Source organism: Pteropus medius, unplaced genomic scaffold (genome assembly GCF_902729225.1).
Source record: "Pteropus medius unplaced genomic scaffold, Ma_sr-lr_union100, whole genome shotgun sequence".
Taxonomy (NCBI): Eukaryota; Metazoa; Chordata; class Mammalia; order Chiroptera; family Pteropodidae; genus Pteropus; species Pteropus medius.
Genome location: NW_024354875.1, coordinates 16266664 through 16289735, shown reverse-complemented (window position 1 = coordinate 16289735; position 23072 = coordinate 16266664). Strand labels below are relative to the sequence as shown.

General features: G+C 40.2%; 1 protein-coding gene across 1 annotated transcript; it reads left to right on the top strand.

Annotated features, from left to right (window-relative positions):
• Positions 1–3784: 3784 nt before the first annotated feature.
• RND3 (Rho family GTPase 3) lies at positions 3785–23039 on the top strand. The gene is made up of 5 exons (XM_039855861.1): positions 3785–4221; positions 4712–4799; positions 16153–16262; positions 19150–19284; positions 21012–23039. The coding sequence occupies exons 1-5, from the start codon at positions 4072–4074 to the stop codon at positions 21261–21263; spliced, it is 735 nt and encodes a 244-aa protein (XP_039711795.1). The 5' UTR covers positions 3785–4071; the 3' UTR covers positions 21264–23039.
• Positions 23040–23072: the final 33 nt, after the last annotated feature.

The following is a 23072-nucleotide window of genomic DNA, read 5'->3' as shown; positions in this document are numbered from 1 at the left end:
TTGTGCAACTTAAAGGAGGCAAGTATTATCATTCTCTTGTAACGATGAAACTATGGAATATAATTCAGTCAGTGTTTGCCCAATATCAGATAGTGTCTTAGTTTAGTCTGGACTAAAATCCAAATTTCAAGACTTTTAGTCCATTGCTCATAGGAAGAACAGAGCTATTGTTGTTTACCAGTCCTCTGCCATCCCCAGATGGCAATTCTCAATTTGCCCTCTCTCCAGGCCAGGGATAGGATGCAATTTATACGTGAGCTGGGATGTCCCCCTAATGAACAAAGGAAATAATTGTTAAACTCAAATCTCTTCAGACAACTGAGTGCTGAATACACATGGTTTATTAAATGTTTGAAATGTTTGCTATTTCTTTTTCTTCTCTTGAATTTAGGAGTGAATTAAAGAAAGGAGAGAGTAATGAAAGACAGAGGGAGACAAACAGAAAGAATAACAAAAAGAAGGACATTAAGTAATATTGAATCACTTAGATGGGGCTTCACGTCTTCTAGATGAATGTTTTTCCTAGGGGAAAACTTCTCATTGCAGTCTAAAATTTCTGCATTTTTCTAGGAGTTTAGGTATCATTTAGATCTGAAAATCTCATTGAAGAAGAACAGTTTCACAGTTCACAGTTTCAGGTTTCACAGTTAGTGGACAGGTGCAAACCAGAACTGGAGCCATTCATTCATTCATTCATTCATTCAAGTAATTTTGCCTCTACCCTACTTCATGGCCCCTGATGTCTGACCTCATATTGCCCCTAGAATGAAACCCAAATTCTATGACCATATCTCCATCACCCAATTATTTTGACCTTGCCTGCTTCTATCTTCTCTTGTATCTGTTTTCTCCCTCCTTTAGTGGTCCCAGCCACTCTGGCTTTCCTTCTGTTCTTTAAACCAGCAAAACTCTTTCCCTCCACACAACCTTTTCATGATCTGTTCCCTTGCTTTCCACTGGATCATCTCATGGCTTTGTTCTCATCAGTGAAGACTCAACCTCTTTAGAGAGGCATTGCCAGGCCCTGAGGTCTAATCTCCACCCTGCTATGCTTTATCATGCCATCCTGCTTTTTCTTCATAGAGTTTAGCACATTAATTTTTATTTGTGCACTTGCTTCCTTATTTCTTGTGTATCTCTTGTCTGGAATGCGTGCTCTGTGACAGCAGCAAACAGGTCTGTCTTGTTTACTGTTATAGTCACAGTTCCTAGAACAGTGCCTGGCATATAGCAGGTGCTTAATAAATATTTGTTAAACTAAATACAAAACAAAATTTTAAAAAAACATATTAAATATCCACACACATAGAACACTAGAGATTCAAAGAAGAAAAAGAAAGATTTCTTACCCTAAAGAGACTCAAAGTCTGGTGACTTTAGGCAGTCGATTTTCTATTCTATTACATATTCATTAAATTTCACTCAGCAACTGGCAGATTCCTGGAGATTCAAGTAACCTGATTTCTAAAAATAGTCATCCACTATGATTCCAGCTTATTCACTGGTAAAGTGATTATGCTTCTCATTTTGCCTGGGACAGACTCTGTTTACAACTGTTGTTCTGACATAATCATTTTGCTCTCAAAAATATCCAAGCTTATATGATAAACTAACTACATGGTTATCCTGTTCCTGGTCAGCCAAATACTTATAATTGATAGTTATTGCTAATTAGAGCACTTAACCACATAGACTAAGTCAATTTATGAATATAAAAGAGCAAATCATATCTCTAGAAAGGAGTAACTTCCTAAGCTAAAAATCTGAGGGGAAAAAAAGGTGGAGGATCTATTCTCCTACTTCCAATTAGTGAGGCCATTAATGAGGCCAGAATTTCCCAAAATATATTCAATAATTTTGAGAAGTGCAAATAAGAGTTACATGTGAAATATAAAATAGGTAGAGGATTCTTTATTGTGCCAGAAACTATTCTGCAAACTTCGCTTACATATCCTCTTAAGTATTATCATGACTCCTATTTTACAGATGATGAAATTGAGGCTTAGAGAGGTTAAATAACTCATCCAAGGTCACAGAACTGGCAAATATGAAGTTCAGGACTCAAATATATCTCTCTGTGATCTCTGGCCCCCAACTATTATGCTTATTGCTTCTCAAACAAACGAGTAAATCAGTTGGTAAAAACTCCTGTACTTAAGTAGATTTGGGGGATGCTGGGTTAAACCGTGTAGACAACTTCTCTACAAGACTTTTTCCTGTCTATAACTTGCCAAAGTGCTTGGTACATCTTCAAGACGCAATATGAACACAGTGTCTCCATTACTAATTGGGCCATGGCATCCTTTTTTTTTGCGAGGAGGACTAAAATACTGCAGAGCAAACTTTGGCTAATGCTGCTTTAAGAACATGAGCAGGGCCAGCTATCCCCTTCTCTGTGTGTCAGCCCTCCGTGTGTGTAAACACAGCCCCACATGCTGAGTCCACATCAGAGTCTTCCTTTGCAGGCGGGCGGGGGGGTGGGGGTGGGGTGAGGGGTGCACCAGTTTTCTTATCAATGAAAAGAAGAGACTGTCCTTGGACCCCTGAGGCTTTGTGGGTTCAATACTTACATCTGTGCCTTTTCACTCCTCATACTGAACTTTCTGGTTTTTCGCCTTATCTTCTTTCCAGTTATGAGCTTAGAAGCCTCCATAGGGGAAACTTTAAGTTGTTTTTGGCCAATGTTTTTACTACAACTAGATAGTTGAAAACTCCTGACAATTTGGAGTCCAGGAGATGAAGATGACAAAAGAAGAACTTTCCATAAGGAAAAGAGAACATATGCATGGACCAATTTTGATCTCTCGGAGACTTTTGAGGTGGGTGGGTAGGGGTATGGATGCAGAGGAGGGGTGGGGTGGAGTGGAAGGTTGTACCTGTATTTTTCAGCTAAACATAACTGTGTTTTCTAGGTCCAGCGTAAGGTATTTCAATTCCATTCATGTGTGCAGAACCTGGGGCTGGGACATTTGGATTCTCCTGTCTAGGAGAGCAGGGTGGGACGAGTGGGGATTCAGGGGTTTAAGAGAGTCTACAGATAAAGGAATTAAAGGGCAGGATCAGAATCCCTCCTACCCAGTCTCCTCATCACAAAAGAGGCAGTGGTTGATCTTCTGTGTTTGGGTTCCCAGTGCAGTAGAGTTGAGCTTCCAATGGCTTTTGTCATTCAGTTATGAACATCTTCCACCTTTATTTTCTGTCCCTACCTTCCCTACCCACTCTCAAAACCTTTCTGCCTTCTTCCGAGTAACTGAAACTGACAAGTTTCAGAAGCTAGTCTATTACTGTGACCCAGGCAAGCCAGTTCCCACATTTGACATAACCTGGCTTAGCTACTCTGCTACGGTCTATATTCCTGAGACAAACCATTTTTTTCCCCTACAAAATACAACCACTTAACTCTTCCGCACTCAAGATTTGCTTCTTATGTTTTATAACTGTGTACTAACTTGGGTAACTTTTTTTGCTTTCATAAAGGTTCATAGAGCTTCTGTAGATCAGCTCCTATTAAAACGTTGTTTTTTTCTTTTTCAAGGAATTCTAGTAAAAATCAATATGCACACAGATTCAGTTTCCTATCTCCTCCTTGACTTGTACAGTCCCATTTATCAGCAAAGCTTCCTTGAAGTCTTCAAGTTGTACCAGAGCCTTGGTCTGGAAATAGATTCCGCACCGTCACCCTAGAGGGCGCAGTTTACATTTTCGTCAAGTAACGAGACAGCGCTCGCTCCCAGGCTCCATAAAAGGGGAGGAGGCGGATCAGTTTCCTTCTCTCATTGAGAAAGAAGAGGATTGGAAGGCCGAGCGTATAAAGCCGCGCAGAGAGCGTGAAACAAAGCAGTCGGATCGGAATTGGACTTGGGGTGCGCCGTGTGGAGTCAGGCATAAAACTTATTGGAGGGGAGTAACGAGCCTGCTCCTCCAGCTCTCCTCATCTGTGCGGGTTCCCACCAGCCTTGCGATTTATTTTTATATCTGCTTTTTTTATATAGAGAGAAATATATATACATATATATATTTTTTCCCCCATAAGAGAAAATTCCTGTTCCAAGAGAAAATAAGGCAAGATCAATGAAGGAGAGAAGAGCCAGCCAGAAATTATCCAGTAAATCTATCATGGATCCTAATCAGAACGTGAAATGCAAGATAGTAGTGGTGGGAGACAGTCAGTGTGGGAAAACCGCGCTGCTGCATGTCTTCGCCAAAGACTGCTTCCCCGAGGTGAGTGTGGCCCGCCCGGGCCTAAAGGAGGGGGGCGGCCCACGGGATCCCCCGCCTCCAGGTGGGTTTCCCTTTGCTTTAATCCCTTCTTCCATTTTTCTTTTTAAAGCCATCTTCCTTACCCCTTACTACTTTTCCCCGTGGTTAGACTGCCCGGAGACGGAAAGTGGGCTGGAAGCGTTTAGGGGTTGGGACGCGCTTGCACATTCTGCTGTTAGCTTCTGAAACTTGTCCGGTCATGTGTGCAGAATCTGGGGCTGGGACATTTGGATTCTCCTGTCTAGGAGAGCCGGGTGGGGCGAGTGGGGAGCCAGGGGTTTAGGTAAAGGTCCGCATGTTTAGCGTGTGACCTGGTGCGTGCCGGTTTTTGCTTTATTTTCTAACCGAGGAGTGGGAAGCAGTTTTTTCAGAAGGAGGGTATTCTGCGAGTGTCGTGCGTTTTAAGATAACCTCTTTGCCCTCTTTCCTTCTGTCCATTTTGTTTGTCCAGAATTACGTCCCTACAGTGTTTGAGAATTACACGGCCAGTTTTGAAATCGACACACAAAGAATAGAGTTGAGCCTGTGGGACACTTCGGGTAAGAGAGTCATTGGACCGCGTGGCGCTTGGGGCGGATTTCCAGCCGCTCCGGGGTGCGTGGTGGGTCTCGGAACCTCGCGCCAGGCACACTGTCAGCTCCAGCCCCGCGCGCCACCAGCGCTCTGCGCCCTTCCGTTAACGCTGCCTTTTCCGAGGGATTCCAAGGTCCCTGCTGGGTGGGGGCGGGGCAGGACAGTGGGGATGGGGGGAGGGGTGTGGCAGTGGGGAGAGAAGGGCGCTGTTTGCCCGTAGGGTGACCCCACGGTGGGAGCCGTTTGTAGCCTAGTGGCCAAGGAGCAGCTGGCTCGCGGGGCTGCTCTTGAGTCGCCTTGACGCTGCCTACGTGGCCCAATGTTGGGGTGTTGCATGCGCCGCCTCGGAACCACTTGGCTCCGGGCTAGCGCCCCTCCAGGATCTAACCTGCTGATTTTCTTGGAGGCGGAGAGCGGCGGGGGTGTTGAGAAGTGAGAGGTGGGAGAAAATCCCGAAGCGACGCCGTTACGGTGCGGATCCCGCCCTGGGAGGGGGGAGGGGGGTTAAGTGAGAGCAGGCAGCCTTTGCGCTGGTGACGCCTACAGCCAGGAATGCGCTGGCGGCGCGGACCGCACGCGGCCCGCAGGTCCCCAGGCCTCCACTGCGCGCTACCCGCCGCCATCGCCACCTCAGTGCGGACCTGCAGATCCGAGCTCCCTTCGCCCCCGCCTCCCACCTATGCCATTCCCTCCTGACCCTTATTGCATCATGATCCGCCAGCCTGGAAGGCTGCGGGCTGCACTATTCGCCTTTGACCTATCCGTCCAGTTGAATTATTGGCGTCCTAGTGAATTATTTTCAAGGGTCTGGGGTTCAAGGCCGGGTTATCGCATTCCCACGCGTCCACCCAGCTACCTGGCGCACAGTGGTCAGGGAGGGCCTGGTACCCTGTGGCGGGGTGGGGGTGGGAGGCTTTCACCGCGAGGTTACTCGGAGTTCCGTCTGAGTCTAACGCGGTGGGGGCGGGGGCACCGTCTGGAATCTGGTTGGGGATCCTGGCACCCGCTGCTCCTGTGTGCGTTGCAGGGGGGCGAAGGAGTGCGATTTCCAACCAGGATGTTGCCTCTGGAGGAGGAGCCACCAATGAGGAGACTGAGTGAAGGCCCCTGGCGTAGGTCTGGGAGCTTAGCAGAGACCTGGGCTTCCACCCGTGAACTGAGCCAAATCCCCGGTGAAACTAGCGCGCAAGTGCCAACACGCAGGTTTTGCTGTCAGGCAGAGAGGCTCCGAGATGGAGCTGTACTCAGCAGGGAGTGGCCTCGTGGAGGTACTTCTGTGCTGTACGAGTTCCCTACAACCCTGGGCTTTAACCTCTGGAGCTCCAGAGGGACGCAGGGGAATTGCCAGCACGAGGAACCAGACTGACAGGATCGCCAGAGGCAGTCCATGCACAAAGGCAAGCGGGAAATCTCGCACGAGCGCCTCTCATGGTGGATGCCAGATGCTCTGAGTTCTCCAGTGAGAAGCGCCTATTTTGTTTCTCCCGGGATACTCAAGGCTCTTCCCGGAGCCTCGCCAAGGGCAGCAGAGCCAGGACCTCACCGTGTTTTGTACTGGGGATTGCACGCACAGTCTCGCAACTATAGGGAAGGTGTTGGTGTTGATAATATTCTAGTGTGTGTTTGTTTGTTTGTAGTAGTTAATATCGTCAGAATTGTTACAGAGCCTAATACTTAATGGGCTTTAATTCCCACACATCGTGATATTCCTTATACCTAGTGGGCAGGACAACTGGTTTGGTACCAACATTTAGCACCTCTACTCCCTGCCTCCAAGCCCTGTTTGGACCCAATGCATAAGTATTTAGGCGTGGGGTCTGTGAGTCTGATCCAGTCATTCATTGATAGGAAGCTGTATTTAGAGCTTAGCTGCTGGTTACCACGGATTTCTGTGTGCAAACCCCCTGCCTCCCTGAGTTTCATTTCATTATCTGAAAGAGGGATAGAGAGCTAGAAAATGTTCAGGATTTCTCTCAGCTGTAGGATTCTTGGCTGTAGTACACTGGGCAAGCAATTCTTTTCATTTCCCAGGATTTTGGCTGGCTTCAGCTCTCAGTCCCAGTGGATCCCATGCTGGGGTTTTCACCACCCACAAAGCAAGCCAGGTTCTGAACAGAGCCACTGCTTCCTGGTGGATTTAGGAAGGAGACTCATTTGTGTAGGGGAGGGGCATGGATGGGCTTATAGGAATGCTAGATTATACATCCCGTCTCCAGCTTCAAGAGACACAGGACCACCAACAGAGATTTTAGATTAGGTGCCCAAAGGGCTAAATTGCTTTTTTTTTTTTTAGGAGAAAAAAAAATCACATTGTTTTTCAAAAGCTAGAAAACAAACAAAATATGGGCAGTTTGTAGTTGAAGGTTGTGCAGATGAATGTCACTTAAGATATTTTCAAGTGTATAACTCAGACTCTATGGTTTGTAGTCTCTGCACACATAGCATCATACCTTGTTCACAGTATTCATACAATAAAATCTGTTGCATGAACAAATGAATAATCATATGCATAGTTTGCAAGGAGATGAGATTCCTTGATATTTATTACCACTGAATTGCCCGTGTACAAAGAATGGCAATTTTATAAACATTGCCTTTCATCAAATTAAAGATAATCACCTAAAATGAAGTCTGTAGTGAGGTAATCACTTGTATTTTTATTTAATGAAACAAAACCTATGCATGTTTAACTAAGATAGAAAGATTTGAAAAAACTGTGATTAAGAAAATATCACAGCAGAATTATTCAGTAATGAAATCTTTGTTTGAATTTAGATTTATACAAATGGAAAAAGGCATAAGGGAATTAGTTAGAATCCCATTATGTTGTTTGTGAGGCAAAATGTTAGTTAGTTAAACCCAGTCATCAAGCATTGCTTAAATTCTAAGAATAAACTGTTTCCACTAAAATAAAAAAAATGGTTTGTTATTCATGAGCAAAATACTATCTTGCAAGAACCATTGCATCAGCAACTAACCGTTTCAAGTGTCTTTAACATTTCTCCATTACATCTCAAGCTTTTGTAGCAAATTTCTGAACAGGACTATTTTTTTGACAAATGTTTGACATTTTCTTTGTCCACTAAGACATTTGTTTAGTTGTGAAAATAATTGCATATACCTGATGCTTCTTGATGCATTTATTTTTTTCCAGCTGCTATCAACTTAACTCTGGAGATAAGATCTAAGCCAAGTTTCTGAAGTCCTAAATGTCGGATTTTTTTTTTTTTTCTAGAACTTTGGGAAAGTTAGAGAGTGCTATAGGAAAAATTAGGTGTGCCTAACTTACATAGGGAGAGAGATGACATAAACTTTGTTCTGTGGCATTCATGTTCTCTTTAGCCTTCTGGAAGAGAAGCAAACGTTTAGGAGACAAGCAGTTCTTCTGTTACTGGCTTCTGTACTTGGAAGGCTTCTCGTAAGTGGTCTCCTTTTTCCCCCCATAGTCATACGATATGTATACGCAAAACTGCCAATTTGGGTGTAGGAAAGAACATCAAGTGGAAATAGATTTAATGGGGCCTCTTTGTACCAGGCGGAAAGAAGATTGATTATTCATTCCCCACTTCTTGAGGCACAGAAACTTATCAGTGCCTTTCATTCTCTCTCACTCCCCTCTTTTTGCACCTACTATGTGCAGCCCCTCTGTTAGGCCTTAGATTTGCAATGTTAATTAAAATATGGCCCTGCCTCCTAAGAGTCATATGATGCTAATGGGGCAGGAAGTGGGAAGAAGGAAGCTCTCCCCACTTAGGGTAGCTCATTCAATGTATGATGAGCCAATTTTGTCAGGATTTCGAACCCAAGTGCCCCATTCCACCTGTCGGATATCCTTAGTGCCGATAGAACCCCCTCTCCCCGCCCCCCCAACTCAGGTAGGAAACAGCTCCTCTCTCTCTCATTCCCAGTGCACAGCCCAGGTAAAGCAACCACAGTGGCAATTTGCCAGTTGATTTCTGAGAGCTGCTTAAAGTCACTCCAGCCACCCTAAAAGTAAACAAAAATTTCTTTTAACTAATTACTTTGTGAATCCTCCAAAGGAGGGAGAGTACTTTTTAAGTTAAGTTAATCTTTGGATACAGATCCATAATTACTTGATTTTAATGAGAAGTATTCCCTTTTCATTGATAAGATTTTTTTTTATTTTTTATATTTTAATAACATTTTTATTATTAGTTGCAGAAATGCTCTGAGTGATTTTCAGATTCACTCAATGAGTTTCTACAAAACCATGGGTCATTGTTTCAACATTTTGAAGTGATTGGTAAGACCAAAGTAGTTTAATATGTGCTTCAGAATCTGCCACATTTGCCAAGCAATGGAAGCAATTCTTAGCATGGAGCCAAATGCCTACTGATAACAAAAACTTAGTCATTTAAGGATTACCATATCTTTTCCTAAGTGATTTGATTGCAGTGTAATTCCAGCAGGTGAGATTTAGGGCACAATAATCATTCATGCAAGCTTTAGCCAAGGCAAGTTAATGTACATTTTACTTAAGGTATATAAAGAATTTTAAAATACTCAATTCTGCTGCTAAAATTCTCTCAAAATAACTATGTTATTGCCTCACGAGCACACTTTTGAATCTTGTCATGATACAAGCTTCTTTTAGGCCCCAGTGCTAAAGTTAGCACTTCCTGTATTAATTTTTAGCATTATTAGCAGAGAATGTAGTATTCTTTAAATTTTACATTTGAAGGAAAAGGAGGGAAGAAAAATCTTAATTACTCATGGCCTGACTTTAAGGACAAACTTCTGCAAACATAAGTTTCTCTATTGTTTTATTTGTAGCTTATACATCAAGTTTTAAGAATGGTCTCGATGACAAGCACTCTCTTGAAATATTTCTTCATTGGGATGGAAATGTTTCAGCTGTGTTGGAGATTAGAGTATAATTAATTCAGAAAAGCAGCTTCAAAAGAGATCACTGGTCTTTTTTTTGTAATTTAGCCTGTAAGTTAACACACTAAGGCAAGACATATAGAAATGATTATAAAACCAATAAGCATTTTTTTTTTTTTAAGTATTCTGTATAGGAACTCTGCTAGATGCTGTGGGAGCAGGGAGGGGTCAGTGCAAGGCTGAATAAGAGCAGCTCCTGCCCTGGAGGTACTAATAGTCTTATCTTTGGTGCTATGCTATAGTACTCCTTTATTAGGAGGATGAGTCTCCAGATTTCAAAGCTGTTTTACTCAGCAATGAGAAGATCCAAAGAACTGCTGACTTCCAAGGAATTGTTGAAAGTCACTGGGGCCAGCCCAAGCCCCTGTCTTGTGACTCATTGCTTGTTGAAGCCCACCACAATTCCTTATCTCTAGAAGTTGACTCAGATCTTAAGAAGTCCTTAACATCCCTCCCACTTGGAAATGGGCTTCCTTTTAATGGCTACTGGGGAAAACAAGATTCTGAAAGTTGGAGAAGTCTAACTTAAATTAATCTTGTTAGAGAAAGAAAGAGGGTGAGAATTGACAAGCCAAAGACACGTGGGTGCTTGCGATGGGACTATCAAAGGCAAAATCACAGAAAACCAGTTAAATTATAAGGTAGTAATAATGATCCCTAGGAGCTTAGAGTTTCAAAACCAGGTCCAACTCTTGAGTTTTCACCCTGAAACTTTGTGGGAAATAGGGATTAAGGCAAAACAGATTGCTCTTGAGTTTAGGTGATTTCCAATAAGCAGTATGTAAAACTACATTTGGAGACTTGTCTGCTGTGCAACAATTTCAATTTAAACTATGGATCCAAAAAAGTATAAATTCTCTTTCTAAATCTGTATCTCTTTAGATTTTTTAAAAAAATCTTAAACCCTATTTAATGCTGAGAATCAGTAGTTTCTTCAATCAGTTCGTGGTACCTGGTAGGCTGTGCCAAATGAATTAGTTGTGTCTCAGCCATGTTCTGATGCCCTTTAATGTCTTCTCAGTTACACATATTGGCAGCTTTACTCAGAAACACATCCCTCCTCCCTCCCTCTTGACAAAACAAGTTTTATTGACATGGAATGTAAGTGGCCTCAGAAGGTTGGCCAGGTGTTGTGCACATTGGTTTTGAAAAATGACCCTGATGACATAGTATGTGGCAAAGCGATTCATTCATGTGACTCTTCAAGGAATCAAGTATTATACGGAACATAAAATATTTAATCTGTTACTGGATGTAATGTAATTTTTAAAAAATTATACATGCCTATTCTTATCCCTAAAGACCTGTGTCTTACTATAGTTCCACGTTAAGGAGAATACTTGGATTCTCACATTTTTTTTTTAAGTATCTCAATAAGACTAGGAGTTTAAAGAACCCTAAAGCTTTATTTACAGCCCCCAAATAGCAATCTTATTTGACTTTCCAATTGTGAATATGTGTTACCCCTAGAAATTAAAAATACTGATTCTGTTGTTACAGAAATGCAAAAATGCCCCCCACATATTTATTAAATGTGTTTATAATTCCTGTTAATCTGAACCTATAGAGGAAACAAACAATGTCCTTCCTGGAAATGTTTGTTGCATATTTGCTGGCATGGCATTTGCAGGTCAGACTGCTTGGGGAAAAAGTTCAGCAGAGTCTTGTTCTGAGCCAGACACAAAAGTTCTGCCGGGACTTGATTCACATTGTTGAGACTGTTGCTAATTTGAAGCATTCAGTCTGAGTAGAGGAGGCATGAGGAAATGGAATCTGGTAAATAACTGAGTGATCACAGTCTCGCATGTTAGCTGCTCTTTGGTACAGATGTTTTCTTGGCGGTCACTAAAAATAACGAAAGATAACCTATTTTTTTCTGCCAACAATATTCAACATTCCTAATTTTATTGTTTTGGGTAGGAATTTCTTATGGGGAAAAGGGCAGTTTTTCAATTTAAGTTTCAAGAAAAGAAAGTATAATATTATGAAGTATTCAACTAGAAGAGTTTTCAGTTCTCAGACTCCTATAGAACCTCACAGTGTTTGAACAAGTTTCGCAAAAGGTTCTCTAAAGCCTTCCTTTTGGGCATGGATCTTCTTACATATACGTTTAATGATGTACATATATGGTATATTTTATCTTTGTGAAAGGATGACGGAAGCAGGCAGGTATGTGTCTGCAGAATTAGTTTCTGGGTGAGGCACTTTGTGACTGATCTTGGCCTGGAAATACTGCTCTCACCCAGATTTAATGACCTCGAAGACAAAGATGGGTAGACCTGACGTTTCAAAAGCCTTTTAGAACTTTGCTGATGTTTGCCAAACTTGAGGAACTCAGAGAACCACAAATGTGCACGTATTCTAAACTACACCCAAGCTAAGAGCAAAGCCCTTTAACTGAGGGTGTTTTTTTGTGGGGATGGCATGAAGAGAGTCACACATTTAGCATATGTGGAGTAGTTGTTTCTTTACAATATGAACTTTTCCTGGTTTTCTCTTGATGATCTGATAGGTTAATTAGAAAGGACTTTGGAATAGTGCTGTGTGCTTAAAGTTTCATGCAGTATAATAAAAATACTGCACCTGAGATTTCCATGTGCGTGAAGCCCTCACATGCTTCACGTGAAAGAGTTTTATTTGAGAAAGCTCAGTACCAGTACCTAGAGTTACTGAATTTAGCTAGTACATTTTTGGGTACTAGAGTATATACATCAGTACCTTACTGCAGTTAAAGTTCAGTACTTTCCTACATGGTGAGAAATGTCTAGCACTCTTTTTTGTGTTCAGTTCTACAGTTCTGGAAGCTTTTCATATGCATCTAGATAGATGATAGATAGATAGATAGATAGATAGATAGATAGATAGATAGATAGATAGATAGATAGATTATCACAAAGGTAACGTTTTGCCGCTTGGCTTAAGAGAATGTTTTAAGACTTTTCTGGAGGGATGTAAGAGTTAAGGGCTATTTTATGGGCTTACCTTCCCCGCTCCTTTTTTTGGTGTCATTTCTGCCTCCCCTGTTGCTTCTCACTCAGAGGGCCATTCTTGGAATTCCTCTTCATTTTTTCCTGGCTAGTGACTTATCCCACACATGCCTGTGATTGCACCGTGCACTCTCCAGTGGTTGCTTTCTTTTGTGCAGTAGCTTGGGCTTTGTAGAAGAGAACAGGGCAGAATTCAAAGTGCTTAAACACAGAGCAAACACTATCAAGTTACACAGGATTTTTTTCCCTGAAGGTCCTGCTTAGCTGATGAATTGTTAGATTTTTTTTTCTGGTAGGATAATTTTTTAATAATTCTATATCGACCTTTTTTTTTTTTTCTAACTATGAAAAAAATAAAGACAATAGACTTTCCTATCCAAAAAGAGTTTTAAACTTACCCCATCAAAAAGTATAATGAATACACGGTTTTGTTATTTTTAATAACAAATTACTTTTGTAGTTAGTGGTTAGATAAATTATAACTCATAAATGTGGGGATTGGTTTTAGCACTACCTTCTGATACTCCTGTTGATCAAAATGAGCCGTTCATTAACAAAAATAATAGGACAAGATTATTCCTAATGAGCTCCTGTCAAAGCTCTTAAAAGTTACCTCTTTATCCCAACAAGCAAAGTGGTTTATTTTTCATGAACCTTTATGTACATATGTATTTTCATTCAAAATATTAAACCAAAGAAAAACACAAGCAGAAACAAGCCTCTATAAGAATGTAGTGTAACTTGCCAATTCTATTTCATTTTAAACTAGGCCAGTGTCAAAATTTTTCAGATATTTGGACAGAAGGCAGATTGATTGGTTCTAGTAAGCAAGAGTCTCCAGCCTTGACAGAGGGCAGAACACAAAGCCAGATCCCCTTTGTGGCCATGAAATGAGTGGGGGAAGGAAACCCAGTACACAAAGGGAGGGAGGAGTACTCTCCGCAGCCACGTGGTGACTTAAAGGTTGAAACTATTTTCTTTGTAGTCCCAATTTTACTTAGTGTATTTTAACACCTTTGTAATTCTATAGCTGTCTTTCCTAAATTTTGTTTTTGGAAAAGATGGTCTCCATTGTTATGCAAAGTAGTTGCAGACCTGAGAATAGTAGTGAAAACTCTCATCTAGTCACAAGTCTTGTCCTGAAGGAATAAGGCACCTGAAGATGCCTGTACTCCCAAGTTCAGGTCTGACTGAGACTGGAAAGTATCCACAGTGGGATAATTGTCTTTCCTAAAATGAGTGATTTCCAAGACCAGAGGTTCTGAAGCCTGGTTGAGTTTCTGACAGTCCTCGTTGTTGGAAAGCTCTCATTTCTGGATTTGGGGCCAGCTAACCACCTAACTTTGAAGAGCAGAGGAAATCCTCATGTACATGGCCGATGTTTGGATTTTCACACTGTGATCTGGAATTTTATGACTCCATGTTTGGAAAGAGATTCCCTAATGTTTACAGCAGTTGTGTCAAAGTTACACTTTGGACACAGAAACAGGAGAGGTTACAATTGAGGAAGTCAGAATTTCACGGAACAAATAGAAAAATACCACTATATCCACCATATAGAGTGATATACCATCTCATTTCTGATGCCTCTCAATGATGTTTAGATTAGTGAATTATTTGTGAATTATTCCCTTAACCTCAGATTTCTTTAAGGGGCTGCAAGGCAGGGGCCACAGCTTGTCATTTTCAGAGATGTCCTCATTCTAACATGCCTTAATATTTAAAATGACTTGATTTAAAAAAAAAAAAATACTCTAAACTCTTTAAGATTTGGGAAAATGTCATTCAGTTATCAGTCTGCTTTGTCAGGGTCCTGAATCCAGATGCAGGTAGGAAGCCGCAGCTCAGGAAAAACTCTGGCTTAGATTGTTTGTACCTATTCACACTTTCTTTCCTGATTCCTACAACATTCTCTTTTTCCTAGTTAGGTAGACACACCTGGCTTAAAGCTGTCACTCTCCATTCCTAAAGCAGCTAGTGAAAAGGCCACAGTGATCCTGGAGTTCCTTAATGAATGCTTGGGACCCAGAATACACCGTGAATAGAGGGCAATGCACCCTAACCACAGTGGCTGATGCACCCTAACCAACCTCTATATCTCAAGAACAAAATAAAATTTTTTTGTTTTGATAGAAGTGTAAAAGATTATTTTGAAAGCTGCTTTAGTCTTTCTCTCCTCCTGACTTTGACTATCAAGGTTTTGATTTATCAAGAGACAACATGTCATGTTTTTCTGTTAGAAATGGAAGGTGGTGTCAAAATGAAATTGGGTTTCAAAAAGACTTTGGTGGCTTAGATTTTTTTTCTCTACTCTGGAGGCAGATACATATATATGTATATATTTTCCCTAGTAAAATGATTTTCATATTATGCCTGTGAAATGTCAGTATACTGAAAATGATTTTAAAAAAATACGTAGTGTTGGCAAGCTGTATTTAATTTTATAGTCACACCATTTGATAATAATTGGCCTCATATAATTGCCCACATTTTGGGATTCTTGAAGGAGAACTTTCCTAAGCAACTAGAGGGTTCTGTGGTTAAATCGGTTGACTGGAACTTGAATCTTTAGTGTGCCCTAGATTTAACTCAGGCCAGGATCCTTGGACCATGCCTTGGTGTCACTCTCAGAGATGGAACTGTGTACAAAAGTGACAAGATCCAATATAGCATTTATTACATGCTGTGGTTGTAACAGCAAGAGAGTCTGTATAAGCTCAAAGGTCAATGGCTTATCCAAACTTGGAACTTTGAGACAGGGTGGCATAGTTGTGGTTTACTGTGGTTCTCTTTGAATAGCCGAATCTACCCTTTTCCTCCTTCCCCCACACATCGAGATCATCAGAGTGATCTCGAGTTTTTGTCACTTTCCTAAGAAGTAGCTCCATTTATGGTCCATGCTGCCACTCAGCTTTTAATAGCAGCGATACAGCCATAACCACAGTTACTACTTACTGATCACTTACTAAATGCCAGGACCTGCCTGGGTTTATTTGTTCCCAGGTAGATAATGTTTTCACCTTCATTTATGAATGAAGAATCAGGTGCAGAGTCCTAAAGCACAAGCCTGCCTTGCCCACTTTTAGTATTGGAGGTAGACTTGTACTCCAGGCCATTTGACTCTAGAAGCTTCTGCACTTCATCCAGGTGCCTTGGGATCTACTCTTTGAAATGCGCAGATTTCAACGTAAGGTCCTAGCTCCTCCCCTTGAATTCAGGTCAGATACTCGGGAGGCTTCACTCTTCTTCTGGTAGAAATGAATATATTATTGCTTGGCTTGTTTGTTTGCATTCATTATCAAGAATTAGAGGAGGTGGGAGTGGGGCTTGTCATGTGGCATTCATGGGATTTAACGCAAAAGGGCAGAGTTGATGCACGACAAAGGGGATTTTCATCTGAAAACTTGTATATCTTCGTCTCTTTCAGGTTCTCCTTATTATGACAACGTCCGGCCCCTCTCTTACCCAGATTCTGATGCCGTGCTGATTTGCTTTGACATCAGTAGACCAGAGACTCTGGACAGTGTCCTAAAAAAGGCAAGTGCTGGGGAACGATGACACAGTTCAGTACTGACCCATATATAAAATAGAAACACATGGTCCACTGGGGAGCTCCAACACTCTAGTTAATACTCGGCTATATATTTTATTGTTAGAACACTAAAAAGGGCACTGTCACATAACAGGGTTTCCACACATATGTATCACCAGTTTTGATGATGAAACTGCTTAAAATTGTATTTCATTTTAAGAAACAAAATACCCTTTTAAGAACATCTATGTTTATCCTTTGGGTGGAAATGGTATAGCTAAAAGTAATTATATAGATTACTGCATGTCTTCCTTTTTTCCTTCCTTCCTTCATTTTCCCTATAGATCACGCCTTCGTTTACAGGTTTACATTTGACCTCAACTCAAATAGTGAAATGAATGCAATAATAGCTGTTTTAATGAAGCAGCTATGTTTCGCTCATGAAGTTATTTATTAGAAACAGAAATTGAACTAATATAGGAGGAATAGGGAGGGGTGTGTTTCCAGACATGAGACAAGGTGACTTGTGATCAGGTAGATGTCAGATATTAATAAAACAGTAGTTGTAAACATGCTCTAGATGATGACACACACTCAGCTCTTGGAGGCAAAGGCAAGTAAGGTAGTGTAGGTGGAGAAGGGAACTGAGGAAGCTCTGGACAGAACCAGGGGGAGGTCAAGAGGAAGGGAAACTGTTCCAGGTGTGTCTGGGTCCTGGGGAAGCCAATGGGAAGGAGGCGCTTTCCTTGGACTCCACCAGTATAGGACTTAGCCCCCTGTTACAGGAGGCATATGCTTTTCCATGGATCAGCACATATTAGCCACTAGCTGATATCTCAGACCTGGCCTGGAGCACTGTGGGGTTTCAGAACCAGACCATTTTCTAGAGCACCCTCTTCTCTGTGCACAAAGGCTTAGACAGGATGTGGCTGAATCCAAGTCAGTATTTATATATTTCGTTTGTTTTTATCAGTTTATATTTATTTCTCTATCATGTTCGACTGCTTGTCTTTTGTGTCTTTATAAAATTAGTGTTTGAAGATGAATCGTCCTTGTCTACTAAACATGACAAACAATTTAATGAAATACGAATTTCTTAAAAGATCAAAGGCTCTTTTTTACTTTTTAACTCCTTTCGATTTTGAGTAATGTGTATTTAATGCAAACAATGCTAAAGTTTGTCAGATTCAGGCAGGAATACACTTTTCCTGTCTTCAGTTTTTGTAAACAATTGCTAGACATGCAGAGGGAAGCCAAAATCATTACATAGCTGAAGAACAGCATAACGACATGTCCAGTGCTTGTCTGTAAGTAAAAGAAATTGCTTATTTACTGGAGCTTTTACTTGATGTAGCATCAGGTTATGCATAATTTATGATGAAAAGCCTCTCTCCTGTTTTATTTCACTTTCGTCTTTTAAGACCAAATGAATAGTGACTTTGGCCTTAAAGATATTAATGAGTATGTTTTACATTCGTGTGAGGTGTAAGACTCGTAATAACCCCTGCTATGATTTGTCTTGAGTAAGTGAATTTTTTAAGTCCTTGAATATCAAAGAGGTCAGAGTGGCTTAAAGCAGGATAGATCATATTCTTCTTCTTCTTCTTCTTCTTTTTTTTTTTAAATTTACCTTCCAGTTCTTACTCCAGTGCCATCTAGCACATGGTACTAGATGCTCTTAAATAATTCTAGAAGGTAGGAAGGAAGGAAGAGTTGGACGATAAATTAGGCTCTTATTACACCTTCAATCCACTGGTGTGCTTTGGACTAGAGTTCATTGTCCATAGTATACCTCTAGATCTAGAAATGTCTTCTCTAGTGGTCTTTTAAATTGCTCCTGCAGGATGTTCCTCTTATCTAGTATTAAATATGTGACTTCGTCACCCCCACTCTTCTATGAATTCCTTTGTGGAAGGCACAGTTATGTCTTAATCATCTTTGTAACCACCATGATATTTGGTAAAGCACTTAGTACATATTCGTGCATGTGGGAAGAGAGAGTCGGGAACGAATGATCTCAGCCCCTCTAATGTGTCCTCCTCAAGAGGCATCGCTCTCTTATGAATACTATGAACTCCCAACTCCCATCCTGATGGTCTTCTCAAGCTTGAGGAAGTGAAACCACAAAAAGTTGTCTGTTTACTCTTTAAGGGCACAGTTGGAATTCCCTGTCAGATATTTCTTAACTAATCATTTTTTCTAGCCAGATTGGACTAAAATTGAAATATTTAACAACTTATTTAACTTAAAACTAACTCAGGGTCATATGAGCCACAGGACCAGATGCCTTCTAGATAGCCCAAGAGACAGGACTTTACAATGTTGTGGTCTTTGTTGATTCAGCCACTCGAACGGAAGCTCCTTAAAGGCAGGATATTATGTTTATTAACTCAATGGAGATTTCATCACATGAAAGCTGCTCTTTCTTGATGGGATCAGTGCATGCATACTTGTGCTTGTCTTCGCTCTGCCTTATTCCCAGCCTTCCATGCTAGGAAGTGTCAGCTCAACATATCTGAGGATACACTCATTTTTAGAATATTTAATTATTCTTAAGGCACTTATCATCTTTCAGAGATACCCCAATAATTAAGAAATTATTGAAGCTACCTTCTGCTAACACCCTAGTCTCTCGCAATAGAACAGATACTGAGTCACAGAAAGAGAGAATAGTTAATATACATAAGCCTTCTCTAATGGATCCACTTTAAAAAGTAGTAAAACTTAATGTCTACTGAGAAGATAAATGCAAGTTTGCTTCTTCATCTGAAGTGACACTTTTTCTTAAATGCCCTATATGAGTCCCATTTCCGATGTCTGCCAGTGGAGAAATTGTTTTCCATTGTGTGGATGCCTGCACTTTCTTAATTTTTTCTCTCTTCCCCCCAATAGTGGAAAGGTGAGATCCAGGAGTTTTGCCCCAACACCAAAATGCTCATGGTTGGCTGCAAATCTGACCTTCGGACAGATGTTAGTACATTAGTAGAACTCTCAAATCACAGACAGACACCAGTGTCTTATGATCAGGTATGTATGTCACCTGCATGCCAATGTGGATTTTAAAAAGAGTGACAGAAATGAATCATTACTCATAATAAATAAAATAAAAAGTAGCCACTTTTCTCAAGGCTCAACCAGTGGTCAACCCCAGGTGCAAGACCCTTTGCCAAGATGCAGACTGAGCACCAAAAGTCCAGATTGTGGCCATCTGTATACACATAGATAAAAGTGGCTGGTATTTTGGGGCCTGTGGGAAGCTCCTTCAGGGAAGCCCATAGCTTGGATTAATGTCAAGACTGCAGTGTGAGCACCTGAGTGGTCTGGGGCATCTTGGCTGAAATTATGATGATACTTTGATGCTAGGCCCACTCAAAATCTTTACAATGTTTTGTTTGTTTGTTTGTTTGTTTGTTTATTTTTTAGCAGTTTACTGCATAAGGATTGATTTATGTTGTATGCATAATAAGACAAGTTTTGGGAAAAAAATCTTTTAAAATATGAACACTATGTCATTTAGTAGGATAATTACATGATATTTGACTACTGAGTATACAAACAGTGGAGCATATGCTACCTTATATAGTTCTGTAACTCCCACTGGATTTAAGAGAGAATGTGGTCAAAATCAGTAACACTCTTTAAGAGAGTTTATCTTATTTTACACTCATCAGCACAATAAAATATCAAAAAAACAAACAAAAAAAAGCCATTGCCACTAAAACAAAATACTCCATAAAACTATCTTTTAGAGATTCATCATTTCTTCAGGTGTTTCTTCTAAGTATCTAGAAAGGAAGAGAATTGGTTTCAGAAATTTATTTTCTTAAAACATACATCCAGGTTCTAAAAAGAGTTCACGTTGAAAGTTAGAATTTTTTTTAATGTTCATTATTTTAAATACTGCAGTCTTTTTTATATTGCATTTTTAATTAATGGGAATTTTGTTATTTAATAAACTGTTTTGATGCACACATTTTTATTATTGTGTACACTGGGATGTATGGTCCATGTTTAGAAATTATATATTTTGCACTTACTAAAGTAATAGATGTCATAACAGTATTATTCCTTTCCTCAATTTATTTTGGCCCTTAGACTTGATTACATACATTTTAAAATTGATTCTCTACTCCATCCCTTACTCCTGTTTTTTGTGTAGCCTATTGACTCATCTTGAGTGCCATATACACTCAAGAAAAGAGAACTGAGCACCTCGTGAGGTGCTGGAACAGGCTAGGGGCCAAATCGCCCCTCCCAGAGCCACGTGGAAAATGCAGCATTTACATTCAGCTGACTTTTTCCAATACTAAGAAAGATTTTCTGGCTAATTCTATACTTTCATGTGACCTGGAAGACTTAAGTATCTAGGTACTCTGGTTACAGTTGATAGTTGAAGATGAATCATAAAAATGTACTTCTTTGAATCACCTCACACTAACTGATGATTGGTTCCTCATTTATTAATGACCCAATGACACTAGATCAGCCTTTAGCACCTCTGGGATGTCAAGCATTATCTAGTGAGTGATAATAATTGAACATCCTAAAACTCGATCCTGACTGCAAATATTTAGGAAATAATAAATAAGGCAGTTTAAATTTAAAACTCGTATTTTTTGCAGCAACACTTGGAAAATTCAGTTAACATATTAGAAACGTTTTGCGATGCGTTATTATTTTGTGGTATTAGAGGACACTTTGTTACTTTCCTTAGAGACTTATTGCTGATTACATTCCCTTCTTTTACTTCTCAGGGGGCAAACATGGCCAAACAGATTGGAGCTGCCACTTACATTGAATGCTCAGCATTACAGTCGGAAAATAGCGTCAGAGACATTTTTCATGTTGCCACTTTGGCATGTGTAAACAAGACAAATAAAAACGTTAAGCGGAACAAATCACAGAGGGCCACAAAGCGGATTTCACATATGCCCAGCAGACCAGAACTCTCAGCAGTTGCTACGGACTTACGAAAGGACAAAGCGAAGAGTTGCACCGTGATGTGAATCTTCCATTATCTTTAATGAGGACAAGGAAATCTAGTGTAAAAAACACCACAACAAAACAAAAAGGTGAAGTCTGAATGAAGTGCACAGCCAAAGTCACATATTCTGGAGGCTTAGGAGGCATTTGAAAGGATGCTCATCTTTTTGGAATCCTGTCCTTAGGTTCGGCATGTAGAACAAGTGGTGAAACGTGAATACATTGAAGTGTTCTGAAGTGTGACTTGAAAAATATGCCAAAAAAGAGAGATTCAGATGATCTAGAGGTAGATGAGGAGGAATGCGAGTACCTCCAAGAAGAAAAATCCCGCTCTGAATGGTGCTTGTGTTATCGTTTTCTTTGTTGTAATCTATTCATGAATCTCTACTTTGATTTAATTTTTAAATGTTTTAATCTCCTTTACAAAAAGTATATATTAATATACCGTCCTCATTGGGGAACTGGCACTGTGACCTTAGCATTTAGTTTTCTAGAGGATGTGATCTAATTTCCTCCTAGCTCATCATTAAAATGGAAATTATATCAGGACCCATGGGATATCCAGAGGAAAAGTTTGTGAGGCTTTGAAATCTTGCCTTCCTGAAGAGAGCTGAGCGAGATGGTTCTAAAGAAAGGCTTTTGCAGTCTTGCAAGATATGCAGACGGGCACTACAAAGATCGAATACATTGAATAGAAAAATGGTGTCGATTTTTATTCAGTCTGATGGTTCTGTTCATCATTGTGATTGTCATTAAAAAGTGGTAAATTGCTCAATGTAATATTTTTGTGCGCTGTTTAGAAAAGAGGGTTGTGATTTTTTTGCCATCGTTGATGAAAATGCAAAGTCAAATAAAAGGTGTCTTGGTTTGGTGTCATAGAATGATCCAAGGGGAAAAAAACGTAGGTACTATTTTCACCTGAAGAGATAAGGAATGAAGGAATAGTAGCAGAAAGCACAGTTTGTGAGTAAGCTGTCTGGAATTAAGTTACCAAAAGTACAAAGCAAAAGGCCTATTGTTTGGGAGGTGAAGCTCCAAAGCTGGCAGCATCTGATGATCTGCTAGTTCATTTCGTTTTACTTAAATGAACATGACAAGAGAGGGATCCTCTTGTCCAAGCCTTAGAGAATTTTTAGAGGGAAATTATGTAATGTCCATTCTGACACTATGCTAGCCGTTTCTAAAGAGTGATTGCTAAACCTCACTTAACCAGATTCTGCCAAGGCCCGTGTTCAATACTTGATTGCAGTTACATAAAAGAATCAACATTTAAAATAGTTTACAGATATTTTTCGACCAGTTCCTTTTAGAGTTTCTTTCAGAGAAGAAACCAGATCTGACCTGTTTATTGTTGGCGCTTGTTGAAAACGAGCTTTCTTTCCAATGATAAAGCTTCATTTTTGAAGTGTTGAAGCTGTGCTCCCATTAAATTGTGGCAGGAGAGGAGATTAAGATAATTACAACACTTAGTTCTATGTCTTACAAGCACTTTGTTTTGTCTCTGCAAGAAAATACCATTCCAGCCATTTCTCATGAAATAACAGACGTTTTACCAACATAATATGCTTTGACTGATGCAGCATTATGCTTTGGGCAGTATTACAAAATAGCTGGCAAGTGCTTTCTGTATTTAAATATTGTAAAAAGAAAATAAGTTATAACTGTTATAAAGCAGAACTTTCGTTGCATTTTTTAAAATGTTGAAGTCAGTTTGTATGTTTGGTCAATGTTTCCGCAGTATTTATTAAAACATACTTTTTTTTTCTTCAAATAAAAAAGTAACCATGTCTTTGTCTAAATGTGATCTGCCTTTTATTATCTACTTCCTGATT